The sequence below is a fragment of the Ipomoea triloba genome, chromosome 15 (genome assembly GCF_003576645.1).
Source record: "Ipomoea triloba cultivar NCNSP0323 chromosome 15, ASM357664v1".
In the NCBI taxonomy this organism is placed as follows: Eukaryota; Viridiplantae; Streptophyta; class Magnoliopsida; order Solanales; family Convolvulaceae; genus Ipomoea; species Ipomoea triloba.
Genome location: NC_044930.1, coordinates 25,979,348 through 25,996,628, shown reverse-complemented (window position 1 = coordinate 25,996,628; position 17,281 = coordinate 25,979,348). Strand labels below are relative to the sequence as shown.

General features: G+C 38.8%; 2 protein-coding genes across 7 annotated transcripts; both read left to right on the top strand.

Annotated features, from left to right (window-relative positions):
• Nucleotides 1-1,166: 1,166 nt before the first annotated feature.
• LOC116007507 lies at nt 1,167-9,186 on the top strand. Its single transcript, XM_031248212.1, has 5 exons — nt 1,167-1,377; nt 1,541-4,294; nt 4,506-6,131; nt 7,493-7,736; nt 7,883-9,186. Exons 2-5 carry the CDS (start codon nt 1,622-1,624, stop codon nt 8,452-8,454), a joined length of 5,115 nt encoding a protein of 1,704 aa, XP_031104072.1. The 5' UTR covers nt 1,167-1,377; nt 1,541-1,621; the 3' UTR covers nt 8,455-9,186.
• Nucleotides 9,187-10,431: 1,245 nt separating this feature from the next.
• LOC116006355 (probable ADP-ribosylation factor GTPase-activating protein AGD14) lies at nt 10,432-16,284 on the top strand. 6 transcript variants are annotated; one of them, XR_004095119.1, is made up of 15 exons: nt 10,432-10,549; nt 10,987-11,115; nt 11,958-12,019; nt 12,130-12,217; nt 12,345-12,406; nt 12,481-12,580; nt 12,874-13,464; nt 13,711-14,178; nt 14,253-14,402; nt 14,493-14,600; nt 14,714-14,779; nt 14,897-15,017; nt 15,099-15,144; nt 15,408-15,676; nt 16,000-16,284. XR_004095119.1 is itself a non-coding variant. In XM_031246691.1 (14 exons), exons 2-14 carry the CDS (start codon nt 11,029-11,031, stop codon nt 15,547-15,549), a joined length of 2,091 nt encoding a protein of 696 aa, XP_031102551.1. In that variant the 5' UTR covers nt 10,432-10,549; nt 10,987-11,028; the 3' UTR covers nt 15,550-16,281. The 6 variants fall into 6 exon arrangements, 4 of the variants coding, with proteins under 4 accessions (XP_031102551.1, XP_031102553.1, XP_031102552.1 ...); XR_004095118.1 differs by having other exon boundaries at nt 15,897-16,284; XM_031246691.1 differs by having other exon boundaries at nt 15,408-16,281.
• The last annotated feature ends 997 nt before the right edge of the window (nt 16,285-17,281 follow it).

Genomic DNA, 17,281 nt, shown 5'->3' with positions numbered 1-17,281 from the left:
GCAATGGGTCGGGTGTGGGTCGGGGAGGGCTACATCCATCACCCGACCCACCTTATATTTTCTCCACCCACCCCCACCCCCAACCCGCATCGGGTGGACTTTTTCAAAACCCACCCCCACCCCACCGGATGCGGGTGCCCACTGCGGGTACCCACCACTTATTATCTTATTAATTTTTTTTTTCAAAAATAATATTTAAATTATTTATACTTAATAAAATCACAAAATTCATTAGTTATATTAAAACGAAAAATAATAATAGTATCCAAATATAATAACTAAATTGTTAATGTTTATATATAAACCTAGTAGTTTAAATATAAAAATAGTAAAATGTTACCTAAAATTTAAAAACTTTTATAATAAACTACATACTAGTACTTATTTTACTATTACATATATATATACACACACATGGTGGGTCGGGTGGGGTTCTAGGCGGGTTTTGTACATAGAACCCGAATCCAACCCGACCCATCGCGGGTTTACTTTTTTAAGATCCATCCCCGACCCACCACCCACTATCACCCAAAAAAACCCGATCCATGCGGGATGAATTCGGGTGGATATCCACGGGACGGATTGAAATTGCCATCCCTAGGATTGAGTGACGTGGTCAGTGAGCCATTTTACATCCGTTACGAGCTTCAGGTGAAGTCTAACACGCCTCCGCTCCCGTCAAGGGTACGCGTTCCGACTCATCTTCCAGACTGTCAGCGGTAAGCCGGCGGCAAACCAGGTGGGTACGCGTGGAAGATGTGCAGCGCGAGTTGCCTGAGCTTTCTGTACTCGAGAGAGTATGCCCACAATGCCCCATTGTGCGCGTCAGCACACTGCTTTCCCACTCTTCCCAAAACTCACCAGTGGTTTTCCCCGTAAATCTTAGCAATTTCGTGCCCAGTTTCGGAAACAAAAATGGAAAAGTTCAATTATGCTTTTTCCCTAAATGAAAACCTGCTAATTATCTCAGCCGTCGGAATCACCCGGGCGTCCAATCTCAGCCGTCCAATGCTTGGCCGCTTTCCATTTTGGACCAATCTATGACGTACAATATTGATCCAAGGGATGAAATCACCCCACGTGGCACTCAAATTTTCAGGAATTTTCACTCTAAATTTCACAACTATGGACTGGGTGAACCGAAACAAACCCTAACCAGGCTCGGCTTCACTTTTTCTTTGTAGAGAAAAGGAGGTTTAAATACCCAAAAAGCCAAAAAAGAATCAAAAAAAAGAAAAAAATTATTCAAAAAAATTATTTTTTCTGATGCATCAAAATTAGGGTTCCAAATCAAACCTACTCTTTCTCATTCCATCTCAATTTCCCCGATCCGAACACCGAAATTGATCTCCCTCACTTCGATTTTTTCGAGGCAAGGTGCGTGAATTTTCGAATTGTGTTTGTAATTTGGTTGAATTGGTTGTGGTTGATTGGTTTTTGAGAAATTGATCATTTTCTGTATTTGTGTTTGTGTATTTGTGTAAATGACTGTTTAGTTCTGTGGAATTTTCAATTTAAAACTGTGGTTTTGCGCTTACAGATCTGGAATTTTGGGTGTTGAATTTGCATGATGGTGTGTGAGAGTTTTTGTATGTGAATTGAGTGATATCTGTTGGTGGCAATGAGTGCGGAGAAGTTGGGAGGCTTGGTGAATTTGAAGAAAAAGAGGTCTTTGGATCTTCAGACCTTGTATCAATCTGATGGTGATAACAAGGGGAGGAGTGATAGTAAGGGGAAGCGTGAGGAAGAGAAGGAGGGCAATGAGACTCGGAAAAAGAGGAAGAGGAAAGGTGTAAAGGAGGTGGCTTTGACTAGGTTGGAGCTGGTTGAAAAGAATAGTAGTAGAGCAGATGATGAAGGTGTCAATGGGGTGAATGCTGGGTCAGTTGAGCTGCAGCAATTATGTTCAGGTTTTGTTAACAGGTGGAATAAAATTTCTTATGGCTTTTTGGGTGACAATGGTGATCCTATTCCGATCCCCAAGCGCCCACGCAAAGTTTTGGGCTGCAAGAATTCTAAAAACCAGTCAGTTTCTCAGTCACCGAGGATGCAGAGTTCTTCAGAGAAGTTGGAGGATGCTCATCTGCCTAAGAAGCCAGGGTTGTCAGGTAATGAAGCCAGTGCTGGTAGTGGTGACCAGATGGTTAAGTCAAGTAAAGCTTCTGTAGGGAATGTTGTTGACAAGTTAAAGCAGAAGGTGGGTGTTGATGAGTCTAAGGGACGTAGGGCTGCTCATCTGCCAAAGAAGCCAGGCTTATCAGTAAATGAATCCAGTGCTGATGATGGTATGGCTAAGTTGGGCAAACATTTTGTGGCAAATGCTGCTAGTGAGAAGCAAAAGCAGAAGGTGGGTGTTGATGAGTCTAAGGGAAGTAAGAAAAATCATCTGCCTAAGAAGCCAGGCTTATCGGGCAGTGAAACCAGTGCTGGTGACAAGATCTCTAAGTTGGGTAAAGCTTCTTCAGGCAATGCCAACGGCAAGATTAAGTCGAAGGTGGGTGTAGAGGGGTCTAAGGGAAGTAAGAATGGCAGGGATACTTCAGCTCAGCACACTATGATGGAGGATGCTCACACTACTGTAAAAAATGCTGATGCATCTTCGAAAAAGTGCCGCAGCACTCATAGGAAGAGGAAGGATCCGCCATCTAGTATTGGGGATTCTGTGAAGAATGCTGAGCCTCCAGGAGATAATGCAAGTCGTTATTGTGATGATTTTCAAGATGATGATGATGAGGAAAACCTTGAGCAAAATGCTGCCAGGATGCTATCTTCTAGATTTGATCCACGCTGCACAGGTTTTGCTTCAAAAAGCAAAGCTTCTGTATTATCATCTGCCAACCAGGTGTCTTCTTTTATCTCTTCTTCTAAGGATCTGACTAGTCGGGATGCAAACTCCTTAGCCAGCCCAATGAGAAAAGATAATAAAGAGAAGGGTGCTCCAAGGAAACGCCGTCATTTCTACGAAGTTCTTTTGAAGGACTTGGATGTATATTGGGTTTTGAATAAAAGGATCCAAGTATTTTGTCCATTAGATGAGACTTGGTGTTGTGGCCTTCTAAAGGACTATGACCCTGAAAAGAGGCTCCATCAAGTCAAGTATGATGGTCGAGATGAAGTATGGATCAATCTTGAAAATGAAAGATTTAAGCTCTTGCTTTTCCCAAGTGAAGTTCCTGGAAAGGACAAGCCCAGAAGATCTGCTAAAGGCAGTAGAAGTGTTCAAGAAGATAAAATAGATTTGGATATTGACGAGGACAGCCATTCAGGGAGTTATTTGGAGTCTGAACCCATTATCTCATGGTTGGCTCATCGAGTTAAATCTTCCTCTAGGCCTTTGAAGAAACAGAAAACATCAGAATTGTCTTCATCTATATTGTCATCACCATCTCATGACCAAAGCGAGGACACAAAAGACAGTATAGGCTCCTTGGATAGATTTGGCAAGAAACCAGAGTGTGGTCCTCCATTGCTGAACTTGGTAACTGATGAGGAAAAGGCTAGGAAGTCTTTCATTGGAAGTCATTGGGATTCAGAGAATAAAAAACCAGTTGTTTACGTGAGAAGGCGTTTTCGGAAGAAAGATATAGGACATTCACTCTCTGAAAATGACACTGAATGTGGAAGGATGGTACTAGCTGCTTCCACAGTGGATGAGTTGACTCCACAATCTGAAGTGGCTTCCCTTCAGGGCTCAGATAATGAGTTTTTGTTGTGGTCTCTTGATGATGAAGGCCTGCTAAGCTTAAGTTTGCCATTTGTAGAATCCAAACAGTTCACCTTTGATATACACCTGCCTACTCTATCTTTTCTTCAGCATGATGCAGAGTACATCTGGCTGTCTCATACACTGTTGTTGCTGCAATATGGTGCAATTGTGAAAAAATGGCCAGAAGTTATTCTAGAGATGCTTTTCGTTGACAATACTGTTGGACTGAGGTTTCTTTTGTTTGAATGTTGCTTAAAGGAGGCTATGGTTCTCGCTTTCATTGTTATGGCATTGTTTAGTCCACCCGGTGAACACTGGGAGTTAGAAGATACTCAGTTGCCTGTTACTTCTGTAAGGTTTAAATTTTCAAGAGTTCAAGATCTTAAGAAGCAGAAAGTATTTGTATTCTACAGCTTTTCAAAACTAGAAAGCTCAAAGTGGTTGTATCTGGACTCTAAGCTCCGGTACCATAGTTTACTTGCTAAACGGCTATCTCTTTCCGAATGTACATATGAAAACATCAAATCCCTTGAATGTCCAAGTCATCAGTTTTCAGCACACAATCATCAACAATCTCCCTCATCAGAGGTATTCTCTTCCTTCTCTGTCCATTTTTTCTCTTTTTCATTATGAATAATGTCTTCTTTTTTTATTTTATTTTTTTTTTCAAAAATATTATGGTTGTAATCGCTTATTGCTCAAGTTATGATACTTTCTGCACATAATATGTAATATGATAAATCTATTACTCAGTTTAAACTTCAGTATATCAATGAGGTTTATTTTGGCTATGTATTAGAATTTGCAAAGGAAGTCTGTGCTGTGTAGTTTGGCGACAGGCATCTCCAAAGATTCCCGCCATGTGAGGATGAGCCTTCCTGCTTCTAGCTCTGATTCAAAACTTGGACAAGTTCTTCCATTTGCTCTTTCATTTGCTGCTGCACCTGCTCTATTCGTGAGTCTGCATTTACACCTGTTGATGGAACGTAACTTTGCATGTCTTAGCCTTCAAAATCATGATCCACCATGTTCAGTTGTCAGCTCTGATATAACTGGCCAGCATGCTACACCTGATGCCAGTTTAGGGATGAAGTGCTATGAGAATGTTCTAGACACAACCTCTGAAGATAATGTGGAACCCTTGCTCCCTGTAGCTACTTCGACTGACATTGACGGTTTGGAGAAGAATGCTTCTGAATTGGTTGTGTCTCAAATCAAAAGTGGTGCCAGTGATCAACAGTCATACCCAGTTGTTGTATCTCCACAATCTGGTCTAGACCACATCAGTATTGAAATTCCTTCATCAGATCATATTGACCGGCCTTCTGATGGAAAAGAACCTTTCTCTAGATGTGCTTCTGACTTGACTTCAAATGTGAGTGATGGCATTCCCCAAAGCCCCAATCATATTGGTCCCAGGAGTTCAGTGCATCGCAACAGAAACAACTCACTTTCTTCACCGGTTGGAGAACTTTCACCTGTGTGGTCAGATGGGAAGACAGGCTTCATACGCAGTGGCTTTGTTAGTGGCCCTAAGAAACCAAGAACTCAGGTCCATTACACATTGCCATATGGAGGTTATGATTCTGGATCAAGACACAAAATCCAAGGGCAAAAGACTCTTCCTTGTAAACGAATCAGGAGAGCTAGCGAGAAGAAGATTTCAGATAGTGGTAGGAGTTCTCAAAGAAATATTGAGTTGTTGGCATGTGATGCAAACATATTAGTTACTATTGGAGACAAAGGATGGAGAGAAAATGGTGCACGGGTAGTCTTAGAAGTTGCAGATCACAATGAATGGCGACTTGCTATTAAACTTTCTGGATCTACAAAGTACTCATATAAGGTTCATAATATTTTGCAACCTGGGTCCACTAACCGCTTCACTCATGCCATGATGTGGAAGGGCGGAAAGGATTGGGTTTTGGAGTTTCCTGACAGGAGTCAGTGGACACTGTTCAAGGAGATGTATGAAGAATGCCACAATCGAAATATCCGTGCTGCTTTGATTAAGAATATACCTATTCCTGGTGTCCGCTTGATTGAAGAAATGGAAGATAATGCAACTTATGTCCCATTTGCTCGCAATTTTTCTAATTACTTTCATCAGATTGAAAGTGATATTGACATGGCGATGAATACTTCACGAATCTTGTATGACATGGATAGTGATGATGAGTGCTGGCTTTCAACCAACCAAACTTCTTCAGACTCCAGTGGAAATGAGATATCAGATGAATTGTTTGAAAAGACAATGGACATGCTTGAAAAAGTTGCTTATGCAGAGCAACGTGAGAACTTCACATCTGAGGAGCTAGAAGAGTTTATGGCAGGAGTAGCTGTTATGGAAGCAGTAAAATCTATTTATGAACATTGGAAGCTGAAAAGGCAGAAAATGGGCATGCCATTAGTACGTCATCTCCAGGTATGATGAGATTAATGAGCTGTTGTTAGTTGTTACATTCTCTTTTATACATGATTGATGATGCATTGTTATCTGCAACTACATCTGCTCTAGATATTGCTGGCTTGCAAATTGTTTTCTGGATTATGCTCTATTGTGCTATTGACATGCATCTAGCTTTGTTGACCTCCACATTTCCTCTGTTCTGGATGTCCATCTAAATGTGGGTGTAGTCCATAAAATATTTGAATATGGCTCTTTTAACTTCTTTGACTAGTATGCCACTAGAATATGCCTAAGCCTCAGGATTTGTGAACTACTTTCATTCAGTTCTCTGTTGATATCTGCCTGCCAATTACTACTGTTTGGTTTTATTTTTTTGTTCCTTCTGTTCACTTTGGTGCATCAGCTTAGCAGGGTTTTCCTTTTAAAGGCTGTATATTATCACTGTCATCAGGTAAAGTCTTGCCTAAGTAGTAAAGAAAAAAATATACCAATGCAATAGTTCTTTAGCAGAGGGCTGTAAGGCGTTTAGAGTTGCTTGGTTATCACTATCATACTCCCTCTTTCTTGTGGTGTACAGTCAGGATTAGAGTTGATATTGTCCATCTTTTGGTTGACATTTAATTTTTAGTTGAATTATCCCAGTGTGACAGTTATCTCCACCCCATTAAGGGTCATCATTTGTTTTGATGCTCATAGGTGCTTGTATAAAAGATGACCAGATTCCAATTAGTTTATTTGACATTCTAAATATGTTTTGATATACTAATTATATTTTGGATGAAAAGAAACTTTTAGGGGGCGTTTGGTTCACGGAATGTTAGATTACCTTAGGGAATGCTAGATTGCTGGGAATGTTAGATTCCTGTGTTTGGTTTAAAACTGAAGTATGTAAATAAGACGATGAAAATAAGACAAATTGATTAAAATGCCAAAAGCCCAAAATTAGTAATAAGATAAGGGAATGTGAGATTACCTAAGAAATTGGGGTGTATCTCACATTCCCTTCCAATAGCTAAAAACTTCATGTGGAGGTTATGGGAAAATTACATAACTTGAACCAAACATGAGAATCTTATATTCCCAAGCAAATATAACCTTAGTTATCTTATATAACTTGAACCAAACACCCTAGAGGCTTAGGATGATAAATTGGGTTGTTCTAGTCTTCTTGTTTTGTTAGTATGTATTCCTAGGCACTGGCACTCAACAATTGTCTTGTCCTCTGCAATAGTTGTGCCTCTTTTGCTTTAGATATCTGTCTTGACTTCATTTGTGATACTAGTATCTGTTGTTGAACATTTGAGATGACCTATTGTTTTCTAATGAGGTTAACACTTACTGAGCGAGATTTCTTGAAATACTGTGTGTTTCATCAGCGTCCTTTGTGGGAAAGGTATCAGCAGCAAGTGAAAGACTGGGAGCAAGCTGTTTCCAGGGCTGCTGCTGTCAATCATGGGAAAGCACCTCCTATTGAGAAACCACCTATGTTTGCTTTTTGTTTGAAGCCACGAGGTTTGGATATCCCTAGCAGGGGTTCAAAACAACGTTCGCAGAAGAAAATTTCGGTTTCTGGCAACAACCATACTGTCATAAGGGATCAAGATGGTTTCCATGCTTATGGTATATTTCCATGCCTATTTCTTTCTGTAATCCTGTCTCCCAACACATACATGTGCATCCATCTCCCTCTGCCCCCTTTGTTTTCTTCCCCTTATCTACTTTTTGCCACCATAATAATACCTTAAATCTTCAACTCTTTCTGTCAGGGAGGAGAATAAATGGATATGCTCTTGGAGATGAGATGGTCGTGTATGCTGGCAACAACCATGAATCTTTGGATGCTTCTCCACCCTTTTATGCTTCGAGAAGGGTCTTTTCTCCGCGTGAGGCTGGTGTTGGATATTTCTCTTTGAACAATGATGGCTTTGAGTGGAACCATCACCCAAAGTTTCAGAGGAACAAATCAAAGAGGATTGGGACATTTATGCCTTCGAGTAACGGGCATCTGGTGGGTTCTTATGACCGGAGAACCATAAAGAGAAATGGTGTTCATCAGTGGAATATGGGATTGTCTGATTGGCCAAGTTCGAAGCTTGACCATCTTGAAGGTACTTATAGGCATAACATGGGGCAGTTTGATATTCCAAATGTTCAGGAGTTCAGGCTGCGTGATGCATCAAGTGCAGCTAAGCATGCTTTTACTGTAGCAAAACAAAAGAGGGAAAAGGCACAGAGATTACTATACATGGCAGATGTGGCTATCCACAAAGCTGTAGTAGCTCTCATGAATGTGGATGCAATGAAAGCTTCTACTGAGAGTGCAAATGGCAATGGCTAGTATTATCGCCATGTTAATATGTGATTGTTGGGGATTTAGTTCCTGGACCTCTTAGCTCTGGCTCCTGCAGCCAAGACCTTATGCTACTTTCGACAATACAGGTTTTTCACAGAACGGATTTTGATCCAACTTTTTCAATGATGTGTAGCCTTCCATCATTGTCCATAAAGTATAGAGTGTAGATTCCTGACATGATGGCTGGAGCAGCAGTCATTGGAGCAGTAACTTCTCGCTTCTGCCCAGTCATGATGCTACAGTCCTCATAATATGACATTATCATCGTTATCAAGAAAGTTTTGATACATAAAATCTATATCCCTTTTGCGCAATAGTTTTTCCCTGGGGAGCAGGTTTGTTTTCAGTTCCTTGCACAACTGATTTGACGCTTTGTGGCGCTGACAGGGTGCAACCCTTCGGATTTTGCTTCTGTCCCCTGTTGTACAGAATGATGTTGCTCTCACTCTCTCTTTTCTTCTTTTTTTGTTTTCTGGTCTCTTTAGCTCCTGTTAACCCGCCCTAAATAATATAAAACCATTTCTAGAAACTATACATGGTGGAATTTCATTTTAGAATAGGGCATTGGAGTAGCTGTTTTTTTTTTAGTATTGTGGAGAGCACCTTTGTGTAGGGAAACAAAAGATTTGCTGTAAGTAAACAAAATTTCTGGTTCACCATGACTGGTATATATCTAGTAGTTTATTATAGCTGCTTCATTTTCTTGTGCATTATGGTCATGTTTTGATTTGTGAAACCCAGCCTGTGTTGCTGTTCTTGCTAGAAATATTGGCTTTCTTCTTCAGTTGTTATACCATAGATGAGGGTTCATATTGCATTGTTAATATATTCTGTATCTACAGTTAACAGTTTCTGTACATGTAAACAAATAATTTCAATAATTGCTGACACATAATATGATAGCTACAAGGTATAGGATGTGTCAACTATAGATACAGAATTTGAAGGATATTTTTGGACCAGGTCTACAATACAATGTAGACATTTATCCATAGTATAATTTGCCTTTCTTCTTGACCTTCAAGTGCTTGAAATTGTCTTCACTTGTTTGTACCCATTCTTGATTCCTCGACAGATTAGTACTACACTATTATTCTTTATTCTTTACATTGTATATTTTTTATTGATTCAGAAAAAAGTAGATCACGATTTTTATTATCTTTCACAAATAAAATTAGAGTATGTTGCAGGATTTGTACTCTTTGAGAATATACTTATTATTTCTGATCTTGATGCAACACGAGCGAAATATGAATTTAGTTAAAATTAAGGGGATGTTTAGTACATAAGTTTAGAGGCAAGCAATTAATATGAAATACGGACTATATATTTTGTTGTTCCTTAAAAGTTAAATGTAACTCGTTGTTTAGGACATGCTATAGGTCTTTTCTAGTCTTCACATAGTCCTAATGTCTAAATCACTATCCCTTATAAAAAAAATTGGAGCATAATTAATTTCAAAAATTTTGGGCTATGAAAATTTCACAATTATCATGTTAGCTTCACAATAATTTAGAATATTGCAGTTAGGTATGTTGATGTATCGAGATTAATAAACTCTTTGTAGTTTAGTGGCATTCGGTTGCACTCCCATATAGAAGGGAATAGGTTCGAGCCTGACAACTGTTGACTCTTTGTGTCTCATTAGGTTGAGAAAATAGTTATGAACAGATACTACATTGTAACTGAGTCAGTAGTACTAATAAAAAACTATTTATGAATTAAGTTGAAAAAGTGAATAGTTAAAGGGTAAATATGTCTTTATTCAAAAATTTATCCTTTTGTCCCAAATAAGTATAACCACGAAGACTTATAGAGTTATAGGTCAATTGTCTTCCAATGAAAGTTTGTCTTCTCCCTAATATATATAAGACGACAGGTAACTGTCACCCAACCGTTAAAACTGCCAAATTTTCCTCTTGGCCCTCTATGCTTAGCAAACCCCCACCCTACAACCCCCCTCTATTTCACACAATTATTTTTCCCCATAAAATTTCTAAAACAAAACCTTTGTAAATCCCACAAAATTTTTTGTTTTTGGCTCCATTATTTCACTCACCAAAATTGCTCTCTTCATCAGGTAAGCTTTCTTCCACTTCCCGTGAAAATTTCTTAGAAATTCCATCATTTTCCCTCTGGTTTTTTTTTTTGAAAACTTTTCCCTCTGGTTAGTACCCAAAAAATTAAACTTTTTCTCTAACATCTTCTTTTGCTTTTGTGGGTTATTTTCTTTCTTTAAGTATAATGAGAAGAATGGTAGATGTATGAAGCTTACCAATATATAATAGAACCTTGAAATTTAGTATCTGCAGAAGTTTCATATTCATTTCTTGTTTTGGTGTGCATAGAGATAATGCAGGCACAAGTTTTAATAGGTTTTGTTTCCGATTTTGTTTCTCCTATGTTTCTGTCAGGTTTAATGAAGCTTGATTATCTGTTATTCTGTTTCCTTAACAAATAGATAATAAATATTTTTGAGGTCTTGAGAAATTTTTTTTGTTGTTTTTAAATTTTAAGGTGAGACAAGCACAAGTTTAACTGTGGGAATTGTCAAGCCAGATGAAGGAAGAAGAGAGAATTGAAAGGATCATTCGCGGGCTTTTGAAGCAACCGGATAACAGGAGATGCATCAATTGCAACAGTTTGGTATGGGTTTTACAGATATTTTTCATTGCAATTTATTCCCAGAAAGTGATGAATGAAGAATCTTGAAATAGTATTCATTTACCTAAACAAATTAGCTGAAGGGGTTTTATTCTTGTTTTCTGGGTAGTTTGCTTATAGGTTTCATAAGCACTTAAACAATGTCAAAATGCAAGATATCATTAGTAGCAATTTTGTTGGGCGGAGGCCTTAAGGGCCAAGTCCAACACCCCTGCCTCTAGAAAATGTGGCGGTATAAGGAAATAAAGTTGCACCTCTGCTATTAGCTATAACTTTTGGCGTAGTGGTAAGCACTACCTGGCTCGAGTCCCAACAAGAGTAGATGGGGGAATTGTTGAGCAGAGGCTTAAAGGACCATGTCAATGATGATAAACCTACGGCTATTAGCTATCAGCCAAGATTAAAGCCCTGTTTGGTAAATGACTGTTAGCTGATTGGGTTAGAAGGTATGATCAGCTGATAATATTAGCTGATTGTAGAAAAGTGTTTGGTAAATTAGCTGTTAGCTGATAGCTGTTTGGTATAATTTTTTTTTTCTCAAAAAGCTAATTGTAAAGGTTGCTTTGAGTAGCCTTTTCAATTTTAGTATTTTGGAGTTACAAAAAGCTTATTAACAAAACATTTACATTGATTTTTTTTAACCAAGTCAAACAATTAATAGTGGTCAAATAAGCCCAAAATTGGCTGATAGGCTAATTATTTACCAAATAGGGCCTAAATGTTTCTTTCTTCCAAAAAAAATGAGTCTATCTCTGTCCAAAATAGCCATCTGCAGAACTCAAGAAACTCGAGTAATGTTATTGACTGATGATTCTCTCGAGCAGGGGCCGCAGTATGTCTGCACAACTTTCTGGACATTCATATGCACAAATTGCAGTGGAATACAGTAAGTTTGGTTTGATTTATTATATTAGTCTGGAAAAATGGAGCTGATTTGGTATAGAGTAGTTCATGTAATGCCATAGCCAATCTTTTTTGTTGTTAAATAAATTTCAGCCGGGAGTTCACACATCGAGTAAAATCAGTGTCGATGGCTAAGTTCACTGCAGATGAAGTTAGTTCTCTTCAAGCTGGAGGGAATGAGGTGAGGCGGTGTCTTGGCATATTAGAACTATCATTTTCTTCTTCTTCTTCTTCTTCTCAATGTGCTTAATGAGTTATTTTGTCTTAATTTTCTTCCCTATTGGACATCCGATTTATATCTGATATAGCGAGTGAGGCAAACTTTCTTCAAGACGTGGGATCCCAGTAGGAATTTCTGTCCAGATGGCAGGTATTGCATTGTTTTTGAAGTAATCTTCTTGGTTTGGTTCGAGCTAATCACGACTCACCCTTTTCGTGTTCCAGCAACCTTAACAAACTTAGGGAGTTCATAAGAGCTGTTTATGTGGACCGGAGATTTACAGGTGACAGGATCCAAGAAAACAGGCCTTCAAATGTTAAATTGGCAAGTATCTCTTCTGTTATGGAATATATATTTAATATATGGAATCTTTATAGATTAGACAATCTTATGGAATTAGGTAGGTAGGCATATGAAAACTTGGTTTTCTATTCGAAGTCTTCTAGCACCTATTTATAGGGCTTTGTATTTTCTTTTCTATTTGACAGTATAAGACAACATATTCAGATATCATTTCTTTACTTTCGTAACATCATCCAAACATATAACATAATCCTAGAAAATCAAATTCTCTGTTAGTGTAAAGCACATTGGTTTTGTGTTGTTTGTGGCTATAGGGTTCCAAAGATGTATATGATGACCGGCGTTCCTTTGAAAGAACCACTCCTACTGCAAGGGAGGAGTTTGTCGAGCGCCATTCCTTTGAAAGATCCGCTCCTACTGCAAGGGAGGCGTTCGTCGAGCGCCATTCCTTTGAGAGTTCCAGTCTTGCTGACAGGCGTTCATACGAGAAGTTCAGTCGAGGTGTTAGAGACGAGTTGCATGGTAGGTGGTCTATAGAGAAATACACTTCACCTAGAAAGAGCAACGAGAGGAGCTTGAGATATTGCATTGATCAAGTCAGAAGTCCCGTGACTCCCGTGAGACAGAAGAGCCGTTCTGCCAGGTTTGAGATAGTTGATGACAGGTTTCGAGAGGATGGACCTCGTAATGTGAAGAAGTATGAGCATTATAGTTTCTCGAAAACAGAATCAAAGCGCGGGAGCAGATCACCAGATGCTCGACGAGTGAGGAGCGAACAAAGTCCTCCTGTTATGAGCCCGGTTAAAGCTATCTCGGGTGATAAAGCTCCAGAGCTGAAGGTTTCTGAGCCTCCAACTCCAAAATCAAAGGCTAGAAAAGAGACTGATGGTTCTGCTAAGGCTGAGGTTTGTGTTTTTTTTTTTTTTTGTGTTTATTAAGGTTATCTATTCTGTGCTAAGACCTTGTGATCTAGTGGCACCCGGTTGCACTGGCGATATTGACTCTTAGTGCTTCAGTAGGTTGAGAAAGTAGTTATGAACAGATATTGCATTGTGACAGAGTCAATAGTACTCAAGAAAAAGGTTATCTATTCTGTTTTCTTGGAATGCATCAAATTCTTAGCTTTCTAATTTCCCACAATCTTATTGCAGAAGACTGGTGTTTCTAAAAATTCATCAGGATCTTCGGCTAATGCCAAACCGAGCCAAAATGAAGTTGTGCAGCCTGTAAGCTTGATCGATTTTGACACAGATCCTCAATCTCTTGCTCTCACTTTAACAACACAACCGATAGCTTCTTCCCCCGAGACTAGTGGCACAACTTCCTCGAACGACAAGGTTTCACCTGTCGATACTCTGGAAGCTTTACTATTCGGGTTGTCTCCATCCGTTGAAACGACAGAGAATAAAGCACTCGTGCCTTACGTCAATGATGCTAATCCCGGGATTACTCCTCCTGCTCGGGATGCAGCACAGACAGAAATCCTGGCACTGCCAGCTCCAGAAGGTTTCGAGGCTAAGGTTCAGAATGTACAACAATTGCATTCTATGCAGTCATTCCCTTCCAGGATCAATAGTTTAACTCCCCAGCAAAGTACAGCTCTCGTGCTTTATAATCAGGTGAGTAAAAAGATGTGACATTACAAAAATCTCGATTTCTTGATTTTATAACTTTGTTCCTTCGCATTCTGCAGCGTAGTAATTCAGAGCCTTTGCCTAACTATGGAGAGGGAGCCGCCTTTAGTAATACGTCACAGCAATCATCTCAACCCGCCTCCACGCCAGCCTGGGATGCTAGCTCGGGGAATGATTTAAGATCTAGTGGAAGAAGAGAGCTTCCAGCGGTATATGCCATATCGATCCACTTAAAATGCTTGTATGTTATTGTAAATCTCTCATATGGCATTTGGTTAAAACCGCGTTTTCTTTTGCAGGAACTTTTCACTTCGAGCTATGCACCGTTTGCTGCAGCCTCATCTCCCTGGCAATTCCATCCTCCTCACGGGATGGGATACGGAATGCAATATTATCCATATCCAACGGTGAAACAAACAAACAAACAAACAAACAAACAGTGAAAATTTTTCTAGTCAGATTACAAAAGATCAGTAAAAGTTTTTTAAAATTTTCTCGTCTTTGGAAACTTGTGTAACAGATGATGGTCTCAACGAAGTCGAGAAATCCTTTTGACGACGATAGCCCTCAAGTTCCGGCCCCAATGGTATGTCCCTTCACAGGCTAACTTAAATTTGAAGAAATTTAGGATTTGCTATTTCTCAAACTGTTAGATTATATAAGACATTACTGATTCTGCAAATGTTGTCTTCTCTTCACTTAGTTTCATTCCATGTCGTTACCACTGCAAGGACAGCCGCCTAACATGTCTCCTTCACCGCCATTCCCGTATTCAATGGCATCACCTCAGCTTGCATCTTCTTATGGAATGACCATGCCTGCAGGTATATACACACACATGATCTGTCATTATTAACATTCTGTTCTTTCTCGGTCTCTTATTCTGCCTCGTTTATCAACTGCAGGAGCATACGTTGGACAACAATTAAACGACAACATGTTAAACCCCAGGTAAGATGATTGCCCAAATGAAACATTAAATCCCCGCGTTTCCCTTAGTGGTTTATGTTATGAAATATATTTAATATATGTAAGCTCTATAGATTAGACAGTCTTAGGTAGGCATATGGAAACTTGTTTTCTATTCGAAGTCTTCTTAACACCTATTTATAGGGCTTTGTATTCTCTTTTTCAATATGACCGTATAAGACAGCATATTCAGAAATCTTCTCTTTACTTTCGTAACAGTTTACAAGTTTAATGTGCCATTGCAGGCATCAACGAAGCCATAGCGATGAAACCGGAGAATCAGCCTTTGCTTCGATGAATCCTCTCCATCAATCTAGCAGTGGGATTACATATCAGATGCCAAATGCTTCAAATCCTCCTTTATCTAGAGGAAATCCTTTCAGTTAGAGGAAAATGATGAACATACAAGTAACATAATCCCAAAGAAAAGGTAGTAGGCCTGTTTAGTGCTCAAAAGAACTTCATTTGACTGCTGTCTGATCTTTCCTGAGATGGAATGGCTGCAAAATCTAAGGTAACTAACATAGTACACTTAATTGTTTTTTTGGTGCCTAGGAGGCCTACTCGGCACCTAGGTGGCCTAGGCGGAGCTTAGGCTGCCTAGTGGGCCGCCTAGCTAGCCAGCTGCCTAAACCCCCGATTATGGTGATACGTTAGGCAGTCGGCAAGCGCCTAACGCCTAGGCGTCGATTAATTGATGTCGATTAATTGATGACTAGACGGGATTTTTGCAGTGAAGAAACAAAGATTGCTAATTCATGAGATTACAGATGTGAAAGTGATGGTGTTTCTTGTTTTCATGGCCAAATCTTGGATGTTTTCTTTGTTGGATATTAGCTGATGAACTTGGAAGAAGGCTATCAATGGAGGAAAGAATTGAAAACTAGTTTTCATCATCAAGGTGTCTTAGAGGCCATCCAAATTCCTTTGCATGAGATTTCAGTTATGGATATCTATCTATATATATATAGCACACACAAGCCCTCAAAACCATTTGAAACATTCAACTGTACTATCAGTCTGTCAACATTCATGTGATTGAGTTGACATTCAAAATCTCCGGTTTAAATTGAGATTTCATGTTTAAATAAAATTGCTAATAATAGCCTACTTTTGAAATTAGCACATCACATATCCCGATCCCCAAATACACTTTGCAAAAGCATAACTCTTTTTTTTTTTTTTTTTTTAAAGAGAAAATGAACTTCAAACACAAATAGCAAAACAAAGGGCAAGTGCTTATAGTTAAAAAATAAAAACAAAAATCTATAAAATTAAAGACCCAAAATATTTATTTCCAAAACCAAGATTTTGATGAGCACATACATCATTGCAAAACCTTAACACATATTTGTGTATTAATTTTTATTACATAAACCACAAATCCACAATACTAAGTTTGTTGTTGTGTCGTCCCAATAGATTTCAAGAGCTCGCACATGTCCCCACAACTTCCAACGCATTGTCCCAATGTTGCTTCATCTGCCAAAAAAAGTTAAATAATGTAAATAATTTGTAATAAGATAGAGCTGAAAAAGAAATTAAAGTTCTAATAAAAAACATTTAAAAATATAAATCTACTCAACATTATTGAACAATCGTGTATTCCCAACTACTTAAAAAGTGAACGAAAATTTACAAATTCTTTGACTAAATATTTTTCCTTTTTTAAAAAGTTCCCTATTACCCATCTTTACTAACGATTTAGCAACCTACTAGCTAATGGTCCAAAAATTTTGACCATTTTTGTAAGGAGTCAGTAATAGCGATAAGTATTTTTCTAAATCCCTAAGTGGTCAAAAAGTTTATGTATAAACCTAATATTTTACAGCAAATCTTATGTTTACAACCACATGATAAAAAATTTAAGATTTTTTAACTGTGATTTAATGCCATAATAAGTAAGACGAACTTGTTCATGCATGAATAAGCTTGATTCTAGTATGAAATGAGTCAATCCTTGGCTTTGCTATCTTATCGAACAAGAATTTCGATTTTTGAGAGGCTCGGGTCGATAGTCGCTGTGGTAGTAATGTCCCGTAGCCCGGCTACCGACCCGAGGCACCGATTGAAAAAAGACATATCATAAGGGACGTTAAACGTAATTCTAGAAGGTCAG